Source organism: Channa argus, chromosome 7 (assembly GCF_033026475.1).
Source record: "Channa argus isolate prfri chromosome 7, Channa argus male v1.0, whole genome shotgun sequence".
Lineage (NCBI taxonomy): Eukaryota > Metazoa > Chordata > Actinopteri > Anabantiformes > Channidae > Channa > Channa argus.
The window spans coordinates 8353235-8372852 of record NC_090203.1 but is presented as its reverse complement, the minus strand read 5'-3'; the positions used below and the strand labels follow the sequence as shown (position 1 = coordinate 8372852).

Below are 19618 nucleotides of genomic sequence, written 5' to 3'. Positions count from 1 at the left end.
CACACGTTCACTTTTCGAGTAATATGATTCAATAACATGTAAAAACGTAAAGGATATTTAATAAAGACTATGAGAAAACAGTTATAATAAATTCTTTCCCTGTGATTGACACATAGACTGTATATACAGTCTATGAATTGAAAACATTGACTGGGAGTAAATTTTAATTCAAAATCACCATTGCCACACAATTTGTTTCTAGCTGTTTTTTTTATATAAAACAATAACATGATGTTATCTGAAACATTAAAATAGAAATAATTTTTAAATAAAATATACATACATAAAAATTGCTGTCTCTACAGTTGCTCAATGATATACAATAAGTTGTGCATCAAAAGACCTACCTTGCTCTAAAAAAAACAACAACAAAACAAACAATGAACAGTTGTCATTTACAGTGATAACACTATGAATCTATACACAAGAGCCTTTTGGGAGAAAAATAAATCCTAAGCGTTTTTTCCAAATACTGGAATGTACATTTTTAGTGTTCAGCTTCAAACAAGCTAAGAGGGCGTAGTCCTCCATCTAACAGGGGCCTTGGGTCAGGAAGTGCTGGAAGAACTCCTGAGTCTTTCTCTTTTCTGCAAAATCCTGCTTTGCTGGTGATTTCAGAAGCAAAGAGGCAAAAATGGTGGCTGTACGGGAACAAAATAAATTATTCATATGGAATAGTATGAGAACTGGTTTTCTTGGGTGTCGATAATAAGCAAGCATATTATAAATTTTATTTTGTTGTATATATTTTAAGGAATTTGATTCACATGATAAGCACAAATACATTCAATATAATAAATAATAACTTTAGATATTAATTCCTTTTGTTGCTATATTAAAGTATGTATTAAAATAGTATACATACAGGATAGGTTAGGTGAAAACTTTTTTTGTACAGAACCAGCTAGCTATGGGTAATGAAATGACTCCTAAAAACAATCATTGAGTCATAACCAAGGGAGAGACTATAGCAGACAATGACTTTCAACTGTCATTTTCACTTTCCAATGCTTTATACTTAAGTTTCTCTTCACATGCATGTTGGCTGTAGCACAATGCAATAGCTAATAATAACAAACTCATAAATGACACCCACTTCAGTGTAAACTGCTTCTTTTCTTACCCACTATATTGAGATCTAATCGATTGCTGGCAGAATTTTTTAACAGCTCACGAAGAAAAGCCGCTAAATAGTTGAACACATTTTGATGGCACTGAGGTAGCATGGAAATAACCTGAAGACAAAAAAGTTCCAATTAAAAAAGTCAGATTAACTTTTGAAACTGAGAACACTGATTATTATTAACTGACTGTGCCATCTTTTACTCACTTTCTCACATTGACTGGCATCGGAACAGCTTTCTAGGCACTGCTGGTAGTAGGCGTAGGGAATCACAGGATCTGGAAGGGCATCTAGAAAGAGAAGCAAGGCCTCAGCCACTGAGTGGTTACTTCCAGCTGCCAATCAATATAGAGTTAAGGACATCGTTCTAGAACAGATTTAGCATGTTTTAAAATGTATCTTTGTATTTCAGGGTATTTTATCTGAAATGAAAGAAAAAAAGATTGTGTAAGTGCTGACTTTCATTATTAAATTTGACAGTTTTTCTAAACCCATCCATTCATTATGTATACCAACCATAATGAATGTCTATGCCTGTGCATACCACACAGGGCGGGCACCTGGAGTGGATGGGCGGAGCGTGTGGCTGGGCATAGCCACAAGCTATGTTATACAGTTAAATAGGGCAGCAAATTGGAATGTCTTTATCCTGCTGCCCTGGGGTGCAAAACAACAAAAATATATTTGAACTGCACTTTGTTTCTTTTTAAAATATTCTATAAAGTTAAACAATATTTTTCCTACACCAGTGAGTATGGTGGGAATAGTTCTTAGGATACGAAGAGAATCTGGCATGCCAGTGTCGAGGCAGTCCCTTATTTCTCCCAATTCACTCCTGAGCCCAGGTTGCTGAAATATGTCTTCCTGCAAGTTGAAGACAATACACAATGAGATTTGAGCACTTTTTTCATATAAGAAGTTCAATTACAGTCATGTTTCCCTAAGCTTAATAAAATGCTCCTATGGTTTGAGGCATAGTGGAAAAATACAATGTACTTCAAGGCAATTTAAATTACTAGCACAGACATTTATCACACCATTCTCAGCCTCTGTACAAGGGCATTTGATTTGGCTAATATCTTCATAGCCTTAAGAGAACTGAAGCCTTCTCAAAAAAAATAGCTCAGCTACTTACACATATCTGACCATGTAATAAGGACAAAAACAAACTATGAGGAGGCTAAGAGTTATATAGTTTGCTTTAAAGGTATGAACCTTTGAATAAAGGAAATGGCATACAAAATCTTACATTTTTAGGGGGTTTTTAATCCTGCAATAGAGCACAATTTCCCCCCTCAGATTTTCTGACCTGTTTGATTGCATTACGGAATAAGTGATCCACCATCATCCAGAGTTCCTTAGGAATTTGTAGAGGCTTTTCAGCATTTACTGCATTTTTGTCTCCAGACATCTCCGCCTAATTTTGACAAAAACAGAGAGAAGCAGTTTAGCCAAAACCGACTCAACGGTGTGTAATTACAAATCTGCAACTTTACTTGTGGCCGGTGAGACAACACTGAATGGACATGATGTATTTTAAGGACACATTCCCTGCTCTGCATCTGGGAGCACTAACCAGTTCACAAAGGGTCTCGAGCGGCATGTCCTGGATAGGCTCCCTCAGCTGACACAACAAACCGATGGGGGTGCCGTAGCAGCTGGGCAGATAGTTTCCGGTCACAGCAATAAAGTAGTCCTTGCCACGCTCCAAGTGGAGTACCAGGATGTCTTCAAAGTTTTGCTTGCCAAAATTAAGTTCAGGTGCTGTTGAGCGGTTTACAAAAACCTCAAGGTCTATGTCCAAAGAACCACCTAGATGTTGAGAGTTGAACACATAAAGCAAGGAGTGGCATCATTTAGGAACTGATGCATGCCCCAGTTTGTTACTTTGTGCTGAGTCTCCTACTAGTGCTATATAGAGGTATAATCAAGGATTTATAAACTACCAAGACAACAATAAACCGTGATGAAATTACATCTTGTAAAACAAAAACAAAGTCTGCTATTGCAAGTCAAAAGCAAAGAGACCGTGATTAGTAACTAGTAATTTCATAGCTCATGGTGCACTTAACGACATGTAAAACCTAAAGACAAGATATTGATGTTTTATGAAAATTAAATCTGTGGCTACTGGATGAAAGTATGACTGCATGTGCTGCTCACCCTGAGGGATGAAGCCTGTAGGAGGGTTTGCTGTGAGCCAGGGCTTGCAGTATGTGAGCTCATTTGGCTTCTGGATAAACTCAAACCGACATGGGACCTGACCATCATTTAAGAGGTTCAATGTCTGCGCCCGATGTTCCATGAACTTCACATTGTCAAAGTGAAACTGAAAGTAGGAAGAATGATATGTCAGAAAAACAAAATCATCTGGCACATAATGGTATCCTTTAAATATCTGCATAAGGCTCAAAGCCCAAAATCAATGTAGAGTTTTATTATTTGTAGGTACTTACTGAATATGAAAGATACATAAAAATAATGCTATTTATTATACAAAGTGTATTGGATAAGTATTAAACCACACATTACACACTAATAGGACTGAAAGAGAAGAGAAACTTTACCTCCTGCTTTGACAATGTTACAGATGGAATGCACTCATTTTCCATTTTGTCAATATTGCGTACAATCTCTTCAAAAGTTTTCTTATAGGCCTCTTCATTTACCCTCTTGATCTATAGGAATAGACAAGAGCAAGTCACAGGCAGACAAACAAAGTAGCATAGACATACAATAGAGGCTTCACAAAACCTGAGACCTTTGTAATAAAGTGAGCAGATAAATCAAATCTTAATGCAATACACATCCACTAAACTCTTTTCAAACCTATGTTCAGGATTTTGAAGGAGGATGAGTGCATTGTTTTACTTTAAACGTAAAAGAAAAAAGGAAACTTATTAAGTAAACATTTAGATATTTACCCCAATGATAAGCAAGGAACTGACAGGTTTGTGGTCACTGGTCTTTAGAGCCATATGACTCTGGTAATGCTTTTGTACAATGTTCTTCCCTTTCCACAGGATCCGGTCACACCACGCAGGCACACGGCATTTCTCACTAATGCAGATTAACACATTTATTTTCACTTATGTTTTTTTTTGTTATACAAAACACTAAAGACTAAAAGTACATCTGTATCAATCCTACCTTTCCATTCAATAGCCCTTTCTCGGCTCTGCAGACTACATACATACAAATATAAGATGCTTATAGGGAATATCTCATATTAGGCGGTGAGAGAGTAGAAAACACTACCAAGGCTATTTAGGACCACATCAACTTTGAGACATATATATTGATAAACTTAAATAATCATTCAAGACACGTTAGTTAAATCTAGAAAGCCGCCTTGTCCATTTAAAAGGTGTAAAGTATGCAAAGTAAGCTGCTTATTCTGACAAGGAAAATATCAGAAGAATTCTCCATTTTGCTATTCAGGTTTCCATATGGAGTTACCTTGTATCCCATTTGTCAGAACCAGTATCGTATTTGTACGTAGGCTGGAAATCAATGTCTCCCTCCACAAAGCCATCAAAAACGGCCTCCTTATCGATCTGCTGCTTGAGCTGGGGAACACATGCAGCAGGTAAGTTTCACCACTCAAAAACACCAGTGTTAAATAAGACAACATTGATAGCAAAGAGAGACTAAACCTGGTCAAAACTGTGCAGTGTTCCAAAGTCTTTTTTGGTGATAAGCTCCTTCACGTCATCTACATCAAGGTCACTAATTCTGTAGTTGAGATCCCCCAGCCATAAAACCACACTGGTAATGGGGAAATTTTGAGAAAGAAATATGGAGACTGAATGGGAATTGACAATAGACAGCCAGAAAACACATATGCGCATAGTATTTTCACTGGCAAAGAAAAGTTTGGAAGCACCTACACATGTATGTGTTTTTATAATCTTTTGTTAGTTTTACCTAATCAAATGGTTATAATTGGATTAGAACAATTCATTGTACAGTAAGCATATTTGAGCACAGATCCAACAATAGCTGCCTGAAAAACCATTTTTTTCCTACTGATCATTTTTTGCAGATATTCAGGCTTAATTTCCTCCCAGGCCTTCTCCTGCACCTCCCAAAGGCCTGCTGTGCTGGTTGTGCAGTGTTCCCAAACTCTTCATTCCAGCTTCTCCTAGACCAGCTTGATTGGGTCCAGATCTGACGATTGAGCTGGTCAAGCTATCACCAAGAGTATTTCAGCAGCTACTTTCTTTTCTGGGTGATTCTTACATAAATTGGAAGAATGCCTGAGGTCAATGTCTATTTGTAAAATGCAGTTATCCTCACTCTGTCTTTGCCCAGAGGGACTGACATGCCTCTTCAGTATAGAATAAGAACCATACTGACTGTGGTTGCCTTGCACAGGATACAGATTACCCCCTCTCCCATTCCCAAAGTATCCCCAGGACCACACTTTCCACCTCTATGCTTCACTGATGGTGCTACGTAGGCATGTGTAATCTCTTCTTGAGCTCTGCAAGTCCACTCTTTGTGCATATTGGCCCGCTGCAACCTTTTCTTTCTATTTTCCAACCTTGAATTTCTGGAAACACGAATTGTAGCAAAGCCTTAAGCAAGCTTAACACTGATTTAGCAGCAAATGGTAGTTGTTTTGTAAAAGGTAATATTTTAAGTTTTAGATGTTTTACCTGCTGTTTAAATTGTTGCAGATGAATGCTAAACAAGTTTTCTGTGTTTTGGGATATTTTTTTTTCATTTCAATTTAAACATAAAATAATGTCTTGGTGTTTCCAAACTTTTTCTTGCCAGTGTATATCAACATTTCAGTAAGCCATTAATTCCATTATACTGTAACTCTAAAATACAGTTCATACTCGTGCTTCATGATAGGAAGTGGAGGCTGGGTAGGGTCAAGCTGTCGAAACAGTAAGCGGCTGCAAATATCCTTGTAGTCTTGATTACGTCGCTCATATTCTTCAATATGGGCGGCGAGGTGAGAGTTGACCACACAGATGTCAGAGTTGTGGAAACAAAAGCGAATTGCCACAGCACCCTTGTTTCCCTGCAAATTAGTGAGTAGTTTAAAGGAAAAAAAAGAGGTATTAAGCAACACCACTGGCGCAAAGATCTGGAAAGTAAAAAATCTGATTAAGATAATATGCAGTTGTATGTGCTCATTTGCTCAACAGAAACCCAATATTATGCAAAAACCTTGATAGTTGGCATGTTTAAGATGCTTCCTGGTGCAGAACATAAACCAGTCTCTTATTACTGCACTGAAAAATGGAGCCCCCACTGGTCACCAGCCAGCCATCTGCTCTACACTGCAGGGAATGCTAAGTAAGCATAGCTGCAGATGAGATAAGAATAACCTATTCTGCAACGGTGCATGTGAAATAAAGTTGGAGCTGCTGGATGTAGTGCTTAATGGTGAACAGGAGGAAAAAGACTAAGCTGGGAGGCACAACATTACTTCAGTGAACAAGTATTTAAATCTTTCTATTACATTTATTTACATTCTGATTTTTCAGCATGATATCAAAACTCTTGCACATATTTTGAACTTATTTATTACAGTTTACCTGCTCATTCATTGTTTTTTTGTACTAGTATTTATGTGTACGCAATTATGTCAACACTTCCTGCATTTGTGTCACAATTAATATATTCTCATAAGATGAAACAATGACATTAAAAGATTTTGCTTTTGGTATCTTAATCATTATGGATATTGTAGGAACATGATGCCAAGCAGACTGTTTCAAACAATGAGGAAAGGACTCCGGTTAAATAGCAAGATAAATGAGAGAAAGCCAGAAAACCTGATAAACGTGGAGAAGATGGAAATGAGTGATGCCCTTTCCCTTAAAATGGCATCAGTAAACCTACATGAGAACCTGTACATAAAAAATAGGACTTGCAGAAACAGTACTTACCATCCTTCCCATGATACCAGTGCCCACAGTTTCAGCCTCCACTTCAGAGATAAACTCTGCATGCTCCTTCTTTACATAAAAGATAAGCATGATGCCCACCAGACGGACTAACTTCACCTGGATGAAAAGATGACTATGTTATTTTATACAGTAGGGGAGGAGGATACAGAACAATGCACAAAGTAATGTGAGTTGCAAATTTGATGGATAACAGTTGTGTCTGTACAGGTGCCCCTCCACCCACATGATACCAGCTCAAAAGTGTTTAAATGCAGATTTTGCTGCATATTTCAACATCTGAACTGTTTTCAATGGCAGCTAATAGAAACAATAATTTTTACAAATGGATTATGTTTCTCTCACCCACTATCTTATCCAAAGAAAAATGGAAATGGAAAAATGGTATTTATATATTAATGTAAGAACAGCTTGCTGTGCTACAGAGTATCAGTTCCTGAGCAGCCATTTGTGCTTTAGTCACACTACTGACAGTTTCTGAAGAAATGACATATTGTGATACTGGCCCTGTGAATACAGAAAAACCCAAAGATAACTAAGAACAAAAGAGGAAGCTCAAAAGCTAGAATCAGCACTTTGAGAAAAGGAAGTTGATCAAAGCAAATAAGGAGGAGTAAGAGAGCAAGACCAAAAAGTTACGTTAAATATACATCCTGATTAAGTTTGATAAACTAATAAAGAGACATCTTGATGGTTCTCAGCAAAATCCTTTGCAATACTCTGTGTGATAGCGTAGTGTTACATAGATTAAGCCCATTAATAGATGTGCTGAACTCAAAAGCTAAATAACATGGACTATGCAAAAACATTCATACGTGCAGGAAAACATTATAAAAAAAATGACTTCCTTACTAAAGCATACTTGGCATCTGGATGCAAGGCCTCACATACAGACTTTGTCCACTCCAGCTCTTTTGGGGTGTCATTGAAAAAGAAAGCTTCCTTGCTGAGGTCTAGTTCCTGGAAGCTGAGAGGAAGCACAAACAGTAAAAACTTTTTGAGAGTCCGATTCTCACTTTAAAGAAAACTTGTCATATTGAATTTATTCTCCACACTTTAACAGCAAAGTGGTAAAGTGAAATCTAGGCAGGATACGTGGACTCAGCTGAATCTGTGGGTGGTTGTTCTACTTAAAACAGGATCAATGGCTACATACATCTGTCAGAGGTCTGACCAGTATATGTCTGTCTGTGTAATGAGATTAAACTGAGAACTGCACAGCTATTCTTTTGCTAGGTGAAAGTGACTTACCCCACACAGTACATGTCCGGAGGGTTGAGAGTGCAGCTCAGCCAAGGACGGAGGCTCTCTTTTGGTGCCTGTCCATTCACATTGTACGTGCCAAGGAAAAAGCTAAAACAGAAAGGGGAGAGATGAAGAGTAGGCACAAAGGAAGAGGAATATAGGGTTATGGTGAGTATGAAAAAGTTTTATGAGCTTTACCCGCTGACTGGATTTTTTTTGTGATGTCTCCTTTACCTCAAACTATATGAATCAGATGCCCTTGTTTTAACACTATGTAGCTCATGTCTCAAATTAGGTTAAATTGCCAGAACTCCTCTTTATCAGCAATGCTGCTGTTCATTTATACTCATACTACGTTACTTCTAGGAGCAATACAAAAAGGCAGAAGAGGGGAAAAAAAACTTCTGCTGACTACTGAGCAGGCCTCGGAATTGCTTTACTGAAGGACAACTTGAAAAATGGTAAGAGAACCAAGACCTTCTGATTTACATCCCCACTGAGATTTATTCTGCAAGTCAAGATTGAAAATCAGCTTCCTTCCATGCCATAACCTCTCCACTGACCTTCAGGCAGCTGCTGTTCTGCTACACAGGAATGGCACAGAGTGCTTTACTTTATGCTGACCACCCTTGTGTTGTACAATGCACGAATGCTCTCCACCCCAGCTAAATAGAAAGGTGCTGATGTTTTATATTAAAAAAAAAAAATCTTGGAGTTCTGCTTTCCTAAGCCTTTGCCCCTCAATCTGCAAATCAGCACTGATATTTAATACATTCTCAGTATGTACTGAGATATGAGATAAAAGCATGTAACATTCTGTATATCATTTTATCTTCTGTTTTTTGATTTAGAAAAGTATCTAAACATATAAGCCAATAAGTAAATCTAAAGAAAGTTAAATATAATTCTGCATGTACTACATTTCTAGTATGGTCATGCAGGGACATGAGCCTGCCCAGCATGTTTTGAGCTACAGGTAGGGAAACCCTAGAGATGCTGTAAGCCAGTAATATAACTAATATAACCACTCACTTAAGTAACACATTTAGTCACACACCTACAAAGTTCCTTTAGTGGATTATTTTTTCATTCATTCATTTATTACACTGAACACCATTACAGTAGTTTCCTAATTATTTTGTTGTTTCAGACTGTTTCATGTTTAAGATTACTTGTTCTTTAAATTGGTATAAATATTAAGGCACAGATCTACTTTCAGGAAGTAGTGAGGTTCAATGAATTAAGCGATTGCGTATTTAAAATAAATAATAAAAATGCCTGCATGCCAACAGGGACATTCATATTTATAAAAAAGAAAAGTTTGAAAGAGCCACGACCTGGGGTACAGTATCTAACCCACTTGGTTGATGCATTTATAGACAGTGTCTGACACGTTGGTGCTTAGCAAACAGCTAAGTATACAGCAAAACAAACCCACAGATGTTGACTTATTTTTTTTTTATTCTTAATTTGACAGCCAAATATAGTTACACCAAAATGTTCAGTGTGTAGGTAATTTGAGTTTGAAAAATTTCTTTGGCCATGTATCACAAATTAAATCACTGTAATGCACTGATCTGGTGATTACACAGAGGTATGGTTATTGTGATATAGAGGAATCATAATACATTTTGAGTTTTCCTTGTCCTAAACGCTACAGTATCCCAAGGGACAAGTAAGAACAACAGCAAAAGATTTTATTAAGCTTCCATAGATCAAATTAAATAGTGTATGAAAACACCTACTGCTGCACCCAAAGTAACAACAAATCAAGGAGTTATTTAATATACTAATAATACTAATGTGTTATAGATGAAGTGCCAAGCACATATACATTTTCCCAACAAATTAAAACTGACACGACAAGCAGTCAAGAGTAACATACCTAAAGTTCTCCAAGTATGTGTAAAGCTCCTCATTCTTCAGCAGCTCACACTTGATTAGGGTGTCACGCAGGCCAAACTGTGGCATGGTTAGTATTTGAGCTTTGTTAGAGGGGGTGTGGCTGGAGGAGCGCACCAGGTCATCTCGGTCCTCTCGACTGGAGAGGCTGCACACCAGAAGAAAAAGAAAGAGTTCGGCATGGGAATGAGTGGACACAGACGTAGATAGAAATGTTTCTCACACTGGTGTGATTTCAGAGAACAAATAGAAGTAAGAGTATAAATCATGCATTTGGACAGCAGTGTTGGATTTAGAATTTGCTACCCACACTGTGTATACATCTAATGAATAGTTGCCAGATCACTCACAGGTTTTTTTTTTTTAACTACAGTAGCTGCATGGAGTAACACTTTTCCTAAAAGCTAGAAATAATATGAAAACATTGGAGAGACACTGCAATCTGCTCCAGACTAGTGTACAGTCGTAGTATACATTTGATCACCACACTGACAGCATGAACCAAGGTTATGCAGTAAAGCTCTATTTCCATGTCCTCAATATAGAATTAAGCTGCAGAAAGAGAAGGAAGTGTGAGATGTTTGGACCCTATAATCCTGAAAACAGAAAACTGAAAACAGAACTCTTCCGCATCTTCCTATGCACTTAAATCTCATTAAAAAAAAAAAAAACTTTCTTTCTGCTCTTTCTCCCACTTGCATCTCGTGAAATGTTTTCTGATAGGACTTTGATTTGATGTTTTCTCCTTGACTTAGATTAATTCTGCCTTGTACCTCACTTGTAAGTCGCTTTGGATAAAAGCGTCTGCTAAATGACTAAATATAAATGTAAATCCTCCAGGAATATCCTGTAACATACCTCCATCTTGGAATATTTTCCCCAAGAGTTGTGCCATTGGCTTCCAGCTTAAACAACTGAGGTGAAAAAAGTTGCATTTCGGACCAGAATAATTTATTTATTTATTTTATTTCATTTGTTTTTGTCCTTTCAGCTTATCCCGAGAGCATGTTGATTTGGCACAGTTTTTACGCCGGATGCCCTTCCTGACACAACCCTCTCTTGGACCGGCACTGCACAGCTGGGGAGGGGAATGCGCTTTTAAGGGTTCAGTGTCTTGCCCAGAGACACTTCGACATATAGCCAGGGCCGGGGATCAAACCACTGACCCTGTGGTCCGTAGATGACTGTCCTTACCAACTGAGCTACAGCCGCCCCCATGGACCAGAATAATAATAAATTAAATAATTATCAGCAAGCTCCTCACAAAGTGCAGTCAAACTGTAACTCAGTACAAATACACAAATAGGTCCTGCAAGATAAGCAAATACATCTTCTCACATTTTAATGCTGTTGAAACTGTATTGTTATAATGTGAACGTTTCCAGTGTTGTGGTAAATTCAGTGCAACTGGTGTCATATCACTTGAAACTGACTACTGTGCTACTTTTACCTTTTATCAATAACACTACGGAACTATTTTTTGTGAGGGGGTCTCTGTCTTGCACATGTGCCCAAGCTGCAGATGACAAGATGCACAGTGATGCCAATAGTTTCCCACTTTGCGACTTCTATTGCTTTACAGTTACACAACAAGAAATGCAGCAAGGTACCAGCAAATGACTGAAAGCAAGTAATTATGAATGTAAACAATTCTGTTACTAATGTAATGTAAGAAATAACTAGCTTCGCACATGTGATATAAGAAAAGAAATGTATTTAAGGGTAAAAAAACATGTTTGGGTGGGTAACACTGATCAAACAGTCATTTACAAAAATATAATATACATTGTCTTTAAGTAATAGTCCTTTTATTTTAGTAAACAATTATGAGAGTCTTTCTACCAGTCCTGAAAGATCTTTGGTTCTCAGAGCTCTTCAATAAAACAATCCTTACCTCTCCGGGTTCGCATGCACTCTGGACTTCTGTGTGGCACTGTTAGAACCTTTCTGCGTTTCTAAGCCTCCTTTCTTGTCTGATAGTTTCTCTGTTTGGAAAAAGATGAATTAAATTTCATTTAATATCAATGACATTACAATAGCACAGTTATCCTGCCTACAACCTTCATACACTTTAATAGTGTGCAATGCTACTGGGATTGACACTCTGTGCTCAACATCCTGACAGCCAAAGGAAACTTGCTCTATTGAGAAAAAAACCCAGCCCTAAACAAATACATATTTCAACCCTTTGGATAACTAATAAGCATATGAAATTGAACGAACATAATTGTGACTAAGAATTAAAACAAACATGCACACTAACACAAAGGTCAATAATAAAAAGGACCAAGTCTAGGCTCAGTTGTTGCGGTCAAATGACTACGGGTGTGTTTTGGAGTTGGTTACAGTTACTGCATCCTAAGTAGCTGGCTTTAGTTGGCTAGTGTGAAGTATGAGACAGCATGTCCCCTGTCTCCTGCAGCTTGGCAAAGACCACAGCTGGCTGCGCTCAAAGGGAAAGCTAAAATCTTTGAGCAGGAAATTAAACTCTACAAAGCTAAGGCAAGCTAGGTTGAGAGTGCACCTGACAAACAGCATTTATCTTCTGATCTGTTTGTGTAAAGGATACGATGCAAAACTCTGTGGTTCAAATGGACAGACATTAACTTTGCATATATCAACAGCACTACTGCTACTAACATTAACAATTCTGTCACTGTTGTGTCTACATAACACAGCATAAAATAGTGACTAAATAAAAAAAATAAAAACTATTGTTTTCATCATTATTGCAACAGTTTTGCTGCATCTTTGTTTTAAAAAAGGACAAGTTTAACTTACACCAACTTTACTGAGAAATTAGTTTGTGACCTCTAATTTCTGAGAAAAGGTTAACATCGTGACATGTTAACCTCTTCTCAGAAATTAGAGGTCACAAACTTGTCATGTCTGCACTTTTTATGTGTTTAAAAAAAAATCAATCAAGATCAAAAAAAGGCAGGTCCTGGTCAATTTTTAGTCTAATCAAATGTATTAAATAAATGACAAGAAACAAAACCAACGGAATAATACATTGGTAATGTGATTCAGAACTTGTTTTTGTGAAAAGGAAGGGGTGGGCATTGTTTCACTGAGAAAAGTTTCAGCAAACTGTGAAGTAACTTTCCAGCTTTACCCACATGTAGCTGTTAAATTTGCTACAGAAAATTCTGAGTTAGCTTGTGACATTTGTATTATGAGAATTTGTTGTTAGGTTGTAAGAAAAGGGTGAAAAACCTGCCTCCAAAACAGGTTCAATGTTATTTAAGGATTAAGCTTGTTTTACACGGACATTCCCAAATAATAATCTTACATTCTTGATCATTCATTGAGTTTATTGTAATCTTAACCTAACCACTAATGTGACTGTTATGTGAAACCAGCATCTAAATGACGTTGTTACTGCCTGTAAGTCGTGTCGCTCATTACATGGCATATTTAACATTCCTGTATTCTCAAGCTTAACGAAACTTTCAACCACATAGGAAGGAGTTTCACAGAGTAACACTATGACTTACAGCAAATTCACACGTTTAAACCTCTTTATCTGGGGCGGATCCTGACGTCAGGTCAGCATAAATGTCTTTATCAGGTGTAAGACTCTTCCGTAATAAAAACTGTCATTGCTTTTGACTACAAATGCACAAAGTTCAAAGTTGCAAAACTTCCTCTCACGATCTGAGAGTAAATACTTGCAATTAACCAAATTAATTTTCGGCTTAATTCTCAAAAGTAGCCAGCTCTATAGAACCATCTATAAAAATAACGTTAACCAGTCCTTCTTGCCTTAGCTACTTGCATTGCAATCAATTAAATAAAGTCTTTTCTCACTTGTGAAGAAGACAATTAGCAAACTGATCTCCCTGTGAAGCTGCAGGAAGAAGGTTGCAGAGAGCCATTCAAAAGCGAGAATGCTACGAGGAAACTGCATTGGGAGGATGACACGCAAGTGACACAGCGACAGAAAAAAACAAAACAAAGCCAAAAAAATAAAGCACGACAAAAACAGTCTTTCAATGAATGTCATAACTGTGTCACAGATCATGCTACTTCAAAACTAACAACAACAGGTGAGTCGCTTCCTGACACATATGTGTAGCACCATAAATATGATCAACCACATCAGGGTTAGCTTAACAGCGAGTTAGCCGTAACCAATTCAGACCGCAACGATAATAATTTTACCAACACTACTACAATTAATCAAGTATTCCGCCTATCGTAACATGTTCGTTTAGCTAATCTGGCTAAAGATAGTTCAAGTTAGTTATGTGACATAAGACCTAGCAGTTAGCTACTATAAGCTAGCATTTGCTAGGAAGCTAACTAGGTAATCGGAGCAGACTGAAATCCATTGATTGAAGCAAATGACGCTCCAACGCCTCAAAAGTCAACACTTGTGCTTGTTTAAAGCAATACTTTTCCTACCAGAGTCTGTCATCGCCCTTGACATCTCCCTGCACCGCTGTCATGCATTCTGTGCAGAAGAGCAATGTCCAGTTTGACTCAGACCTGCCCAAGCTAACGTTGTAGTAGGAGGAGTTTTTAGCTAAGCCTACTTTCCCCTGCAGCACATCCAGGAAGCTGAACAAACACCAGGCTGCAGCAACTACCGCAGCGAAACTCCACACGCTTTTTCTCGCTGCATGTTGTGTGACTCTAGCCTAGCATGCATACAAACATAGGGTCCCATGTCACCGGTATAATAAGAGCCAAGCCACTTCAACCTGAGTAATTACACACGAAGCAACACGATTCTCAGAGATTGCACTTTTTAAAAATATGTTATTATCTTGTTGTGGTTAGGCTACTGGGTGCCTTTACTTGTATGATGCTCAATAGTTTTTTCCTGTCACAGTTTATTTTTAGTTATCTCTTTACCCGGCACCATAATGTCCTAATAACCAAATGTTAAAAGTTCACCAGCACAGGCTCAAAACAAAGAGGGATTATGCTGCAGTAATTTAAATGTGCAGAAAACCTATTCACCTATCGAAGCTTGTCATGATCTGTAGAAATAAAGTTTACTTACTGTATTTACTTTACAGGCAGTTATTCACCCATTCACACAGTAAAACCACAGGTGTTATTAATAATGTTAATAAGTGCTCTGTCAAGCTTATTGAGGCAACTGCATTCAAAGGAAGTATGGTTTGCAAAACTGCCCTTTCATCTGCGTGACATTTATTAGACATAAAAATGCTGAGTGTGAACCTCTACAAACAGAAATCAGATATCAAACCTTGTTTCCGTTCTGGGTTGAGTTTAGTGAGCGTTGCAATGAGGGGTGCAGGCACATGTTTGAAAACTTCCTGGCCTCTGATAGTTTTGAGGTACCTGTTGACCCACTCAAACTTGGGCACTTGTGTGGGAGACTTGCAGACATCTAAGTAATGGCAGACAGAAACAGCAAGAGAAACAAATTCTGATGATCCCGATATTTTGTTTACAGGCCAAAGTTGAGAAGCTATAGCAACACCAATGGTAAGAAGCATAATCTACATAATTCGTAAACAACAGCTTACAATTCCTTGCTTTTGCATGTGAACCTTTGTTAATAATGAAATATACTCTTAAATTGTAAATGTGATTCAGTTACAGGTGCTGCAGAATATGAAGGAATCTCACTTCTATTAGCTCACTGTACTTTTACCATTTCTAACACTCTTTTACCAGCAACAGTTACGTGATCATCTAAGGCAGAGGGCCACCCACGCCGACCCTGATTCTGTCTGAAGTTTCTTCTGTTAAAGGGAGTTTTTCGTCTTCCCCATAAACTCACGCTTGTTCAGGGGGATTTTTGTCTTTTCTCTTTACGGCCGTATAATCTTGACTTCACTGAGTATGTAAAGTGCCTTGAGGGTGATTTTGTTGGAAAATTGCCAACTTAAAAAAGCTTAAGTTGAATTTATATTTTACTGGAATTGATACATCATTGGTATTCCTCACTACATTAAAAGCCTTTGTAGCTCATATTTAAAGGACCATAAAAAATATAATTTAAATATGTCACTATTTGTTCACACGGTGTTTCCACAGGGTTTTGACTGTCAAGCTATCAAAACAGAACGCAGAAAGTACCACCTAGTTTAAGAGAAGGACGGAAGAGGAAGAAAGTCCTTCTTAAATTGCTTTCATCTTGTCTTTTTGCAAACGCTGGCCAAAAAGAAACATACTAACGAATTCAACTCCACCCCTTCACTGTCATTCTGTATTGCTTTCTGTCAACTACATGCTATGTACACTGAGTTACTGATAGATAGGACACCACCAATTTGCAATTCTAAATTTGGTGTAAGCTTTGAACCAGATCCAGACACAGACTAACAGATGTATTTGTGTGTGTGTTAAATTTATTAAACTATATTTATTTATATATAAATATAGTTCATATATTTATATAATATAATATGTTTATATAACCTAAAGGCAATCAGAGACTTGCATAGCAGGTTTTCTAAATAATTGCTTCATTGATGATTTGCACTTATTCACACATACACCAGGTGTGTTCTACTTTGTTCAGAATCTAAAGATATAAACTACCAGCTCCGAGTAAATAATCAGCAGTCAACAACAGCATGTTAACGAAATGAGGGTCCATTTGTGTGCTACTGTGGTGTGAGGCTGAAAAGTGCAGCGTTTCACATGTTTACTTCATTTATTTCACGCTAGTGTCATGTAAAATAACGTTTTGTTCTTAAAAATTACCCACATTTTAAAACTTTTTAAAATACTCAGAGAATCCTGAATACAGGAAATCATAAAATAAGGTTCTGCTACATGGTTAATGTCTGGATGTCAGGTAAACATGTCACATATGTTTCTGAGGGCTGACTTACCACTCCATGCTCTGTTGACCTCACTGAGAAAGCACCGCGAGTGAGACCCAAAGGGAAGTCTGAGCTCCAACTCTTCTTCCTGGTAGCTTATTCTTACCCTGGTATCAGCACCTATATTCAGTCAAAGAACACACACACACACAAACAAAAAAAGTTTGAAGTTAATTTTCACATAATGATCAGTTAGCATTAAGTCGTTGAGCTGTATTGAAAATGATGGCAACTCACCTACAACTGCAAGTTCCTCTGGTGAGGAAACTGAAGAGAGCAGCATAAGAAGTGTTAGAGCACATCTGAGAACTCAGTCAGCACAATCCTGAGCACATAATTAAGTCAGGTACACTGTTATTTGTGATGCTAAACACATGAAAGTTGCTCACCTTCCACAACAGCAAAGTCAAGAGAGATGGGTATGATGTCCTCCAGTGACACATCATCAGCAGTAATGGCCATTCGTCGATGAGTATAAATGAAGATTCTGCAAAACATTTTTGACATTTTAATTATTAACTTTAAAAATCAACTTTTAATAATCAATTTAGAATTAAAATGTTTTTAAACAATAGAACTTCACACAAGCAATCTAATACAATCTATAGCAACAGTTACTACTTGCATGAGACAGTGTTTTTGGTCATCAGACCAAAGTTATACTTACAATAATTACTACTGCAATAACACACTAATCATAACACAAAATATAAACACAGTGTGCAATAATGCAGAGCAGCATAATGTGCACCTGCTGTTTATAACTCACGCATGTTCTTGTGTGGACTCCACCAGTCCCAGCAGCCGGCTCTCTGTACTATTATCAAAGAGGACATCACACTGGACAGCATGTTTACAGGTTAGTTAAGGATATAGTGGAAATATGTGCATCCACGTTTACAAATATTTCATCAACAAATATGACCTTCCTGTCATTTTAACTAGCTAACATGTGCAACACTAAAATATTTTAAGATTTTACTCTACTACATGACGAACAGGAGTAGCTACAAGTTATTTTCCAAATGTATATGTATAGAGAACAATTATGAAATGATACACTGTTGTAAATAAACTGTCTTTTAGTAAATAAAACCATAACAATTTTGCACAGTCTCGACCAGATACATATTAAAATTCAAAGCTCATCAGCTAATCACATGTACTTTTGAGTTTTGCATTTTCTCCCTGTCATTTCCCGCACTAATTTGCAACATCAATGCAAAATTCAAGCACTGACACCTATCTGCTCTCACATTGCCGCACATTTCATCCCGTGTATTGCGAGAACCTATGGTATCTTTATTTACTCATACTCTATCCCAGCTGTAAATTGGGTGACACAATAAAAATAGCTTTGTCAGTGTGTTTCCTTATCACAACTGATCAAGATAACCAAAAGATCCTCTGCTCAGACGGCCTTGCAATTGGAAAACAGAGAAGAGGAAGAGGTTTCAGAATATGAGGATAACATTTCTGAACATTTACAGTCTGACAGTGACTTTGAAGAAGAGGAGACTGAACTTTGAAGAAGAGGAGACTGAGCATCAGCTAGTTCCAAAATGAAGATGAGCCCCAGTACCAGCACGTCAGCAGCCAGCTCCAGGACCAGAACAAAAATATAAACACCACTCAAGGGTTAAAACGTTTAAAAAAAACCACACACATTAGGACTTGTAATGCAGTGTTTTTAAACTTTGGTATTTTGGGCTATTTCTCCATCATCCACCACGGCCCCTAAAGCAACAGCTGGTGAAACAAAGTTGCCATCTTGTGGAAGAATGGCTATACTACAAAGATTGGACTAAAGAAACCATTAGGAAGTCACGCCCTAGTAAAACTTCTCTTTAACTGAGATCATACTCATAAATGCACTGTCTCGATTTAAGTGACCGATTTGGTGATTTATTCATAAATCAATCAATCATGCGATAGAGCCTTAAGTTTGCAGGCCTCACTCCGCACTCTTGATATTCTTCTACGGAGTCGTGATTAACTTTCAGAAAGCAATCCTTCATTTCAGGCATGATAATAATCCATAAACCAGCGCATGCGTGGGTGCCAATGGATACTATGATGCAATTTTCTTCCCTTTCCAGAGCCTCTTGAATTGCGACGGACTGATCCATGGTCTCAAGACACCAACTCTTGTGTGACAGCTCCTGCCCCTGGCGCTGCTGACGAAAATACCCGAAGGAGTTTAAAGTAGCTCAGTTATTTCTCTCCGAAGCAAAAGCCGAGGGGAAGACAGGAGGAGAGGGGGTTCAGGAGCGCCATGGAAAGTGACATGGTTCCCTACAGATCCAGATGTTTTCCTGTTCCTCCGTTGCTGGCCCAGCCCGACCCAGTGTGCCACGCACTGACTCCGAATAGCTCTGTGCACCCGAAGTGACGTCACATCAGGGCTGTCATCAGCTCCTTCTGTTTGGATTGGGCCTCTGGGCAAAGAGAGGCGCCACAGCAGACCCCTATCCCTACTTCTTTTTCATTTTTCAACAAAAGGAATTGACACCATATTTTAGCTACTTAATTATTTTTTTAATGTTTTCATCATTGACCCAGTGTGTAGACATCCTTCCCTTGTCTAAACCTAACTTTGAAAAATAGCA

At 37.9% G+C, this 19618-nt stretch overlaps 1 protein-coding gene and 2 long non-coding RNA genes across 6 annotated transcripts; 2 read left to right on the top strand and 1 right to left on the bottom strand.

Annotated features, from left to right (window-relative positions):
• Window positions 1-191: 191 nt before the first annotated feature.
• inpp5b (inositol polyphosphate-5-phosphatase B) lies at window positions 192-19404 on the bottom strand. Of its 4 annotated transcripts, XM_067511358.1 has the most exons (23): window positions 19083-19404; window positions 17779-17859; window positions 17399-17496; window positions 17247-17276; window positions 17019-17129; window positions 15419-15562; window positions 12092-12182; window positions 10181-10345; window positions 8302-8403; window positions 7903-8017; window positions 7033-7149; window positions 5971-6158; window positions 4780-4891; window positions 4583-4692; window positions 4048-4183; window positions 3691-3801; window positions 3287-3452; window positions 2700-2935; window positions 2433-2540; window positions 1903-1987; window positions 1331-1458; window positions 1124-1235; window positions 192-641 (listed from the first exon to the last, which is right to left on the bottom strand). In XM_067511358.1, the coding sequence occupies exons 1-23, from the start codon at window positions 19136-19138 to the stop codon at window positions 532-534; spliced, it is 2712 nt and encodes a 903-aa protein (XP_067367459.1). In that variant the 5' UTR covers window positions 19139-19404; the 3' UTR covers window positions 192-531. The 4 variants fall into 4 exon arrangements, with proteins under 4 accessions (XP_067367459.1, XP_067367456.1, XP_067367458.1 ...); XM_067511355.1 differs by lacking the exon at window positions 19083-19404 and having other exon boundaries at window positions 17779-17860; XM_067511357.1 differs by lacking the exons at window positions 15419-15562; window positions 17019-17129; window positions 17247-17276; ... (1 more) ...; window positions 17779-17859; window positions 19083-19404 and adding an exon at window positions 14605-14763.
• LOC137130803 (uncharacterized) lies at window positions 8337-12085 on the top strand. The gene is made up of 3 exons (XR_010914896.1): window positions 8337-8463; window positions 8662-8756; window positions 11189-12085. It is a non-coding gene; the product is annotated as an uncharacterized lncRNA (long non-coding RNA).
• On the top strand, window positions 14106-17009 carry LOC137130802 (uncharacterized). Its single transcript, XR_010914895.1, has 3 exons — window positions 14106-14246; window positions 15629-15660; window positions 15853-17009. It is a non-coding gene; the product is annotated as an uncharacterized lncRNA (long non-coding RNA).
• Window positions 19405-19618: the final 214 nt, after the last annotated feature.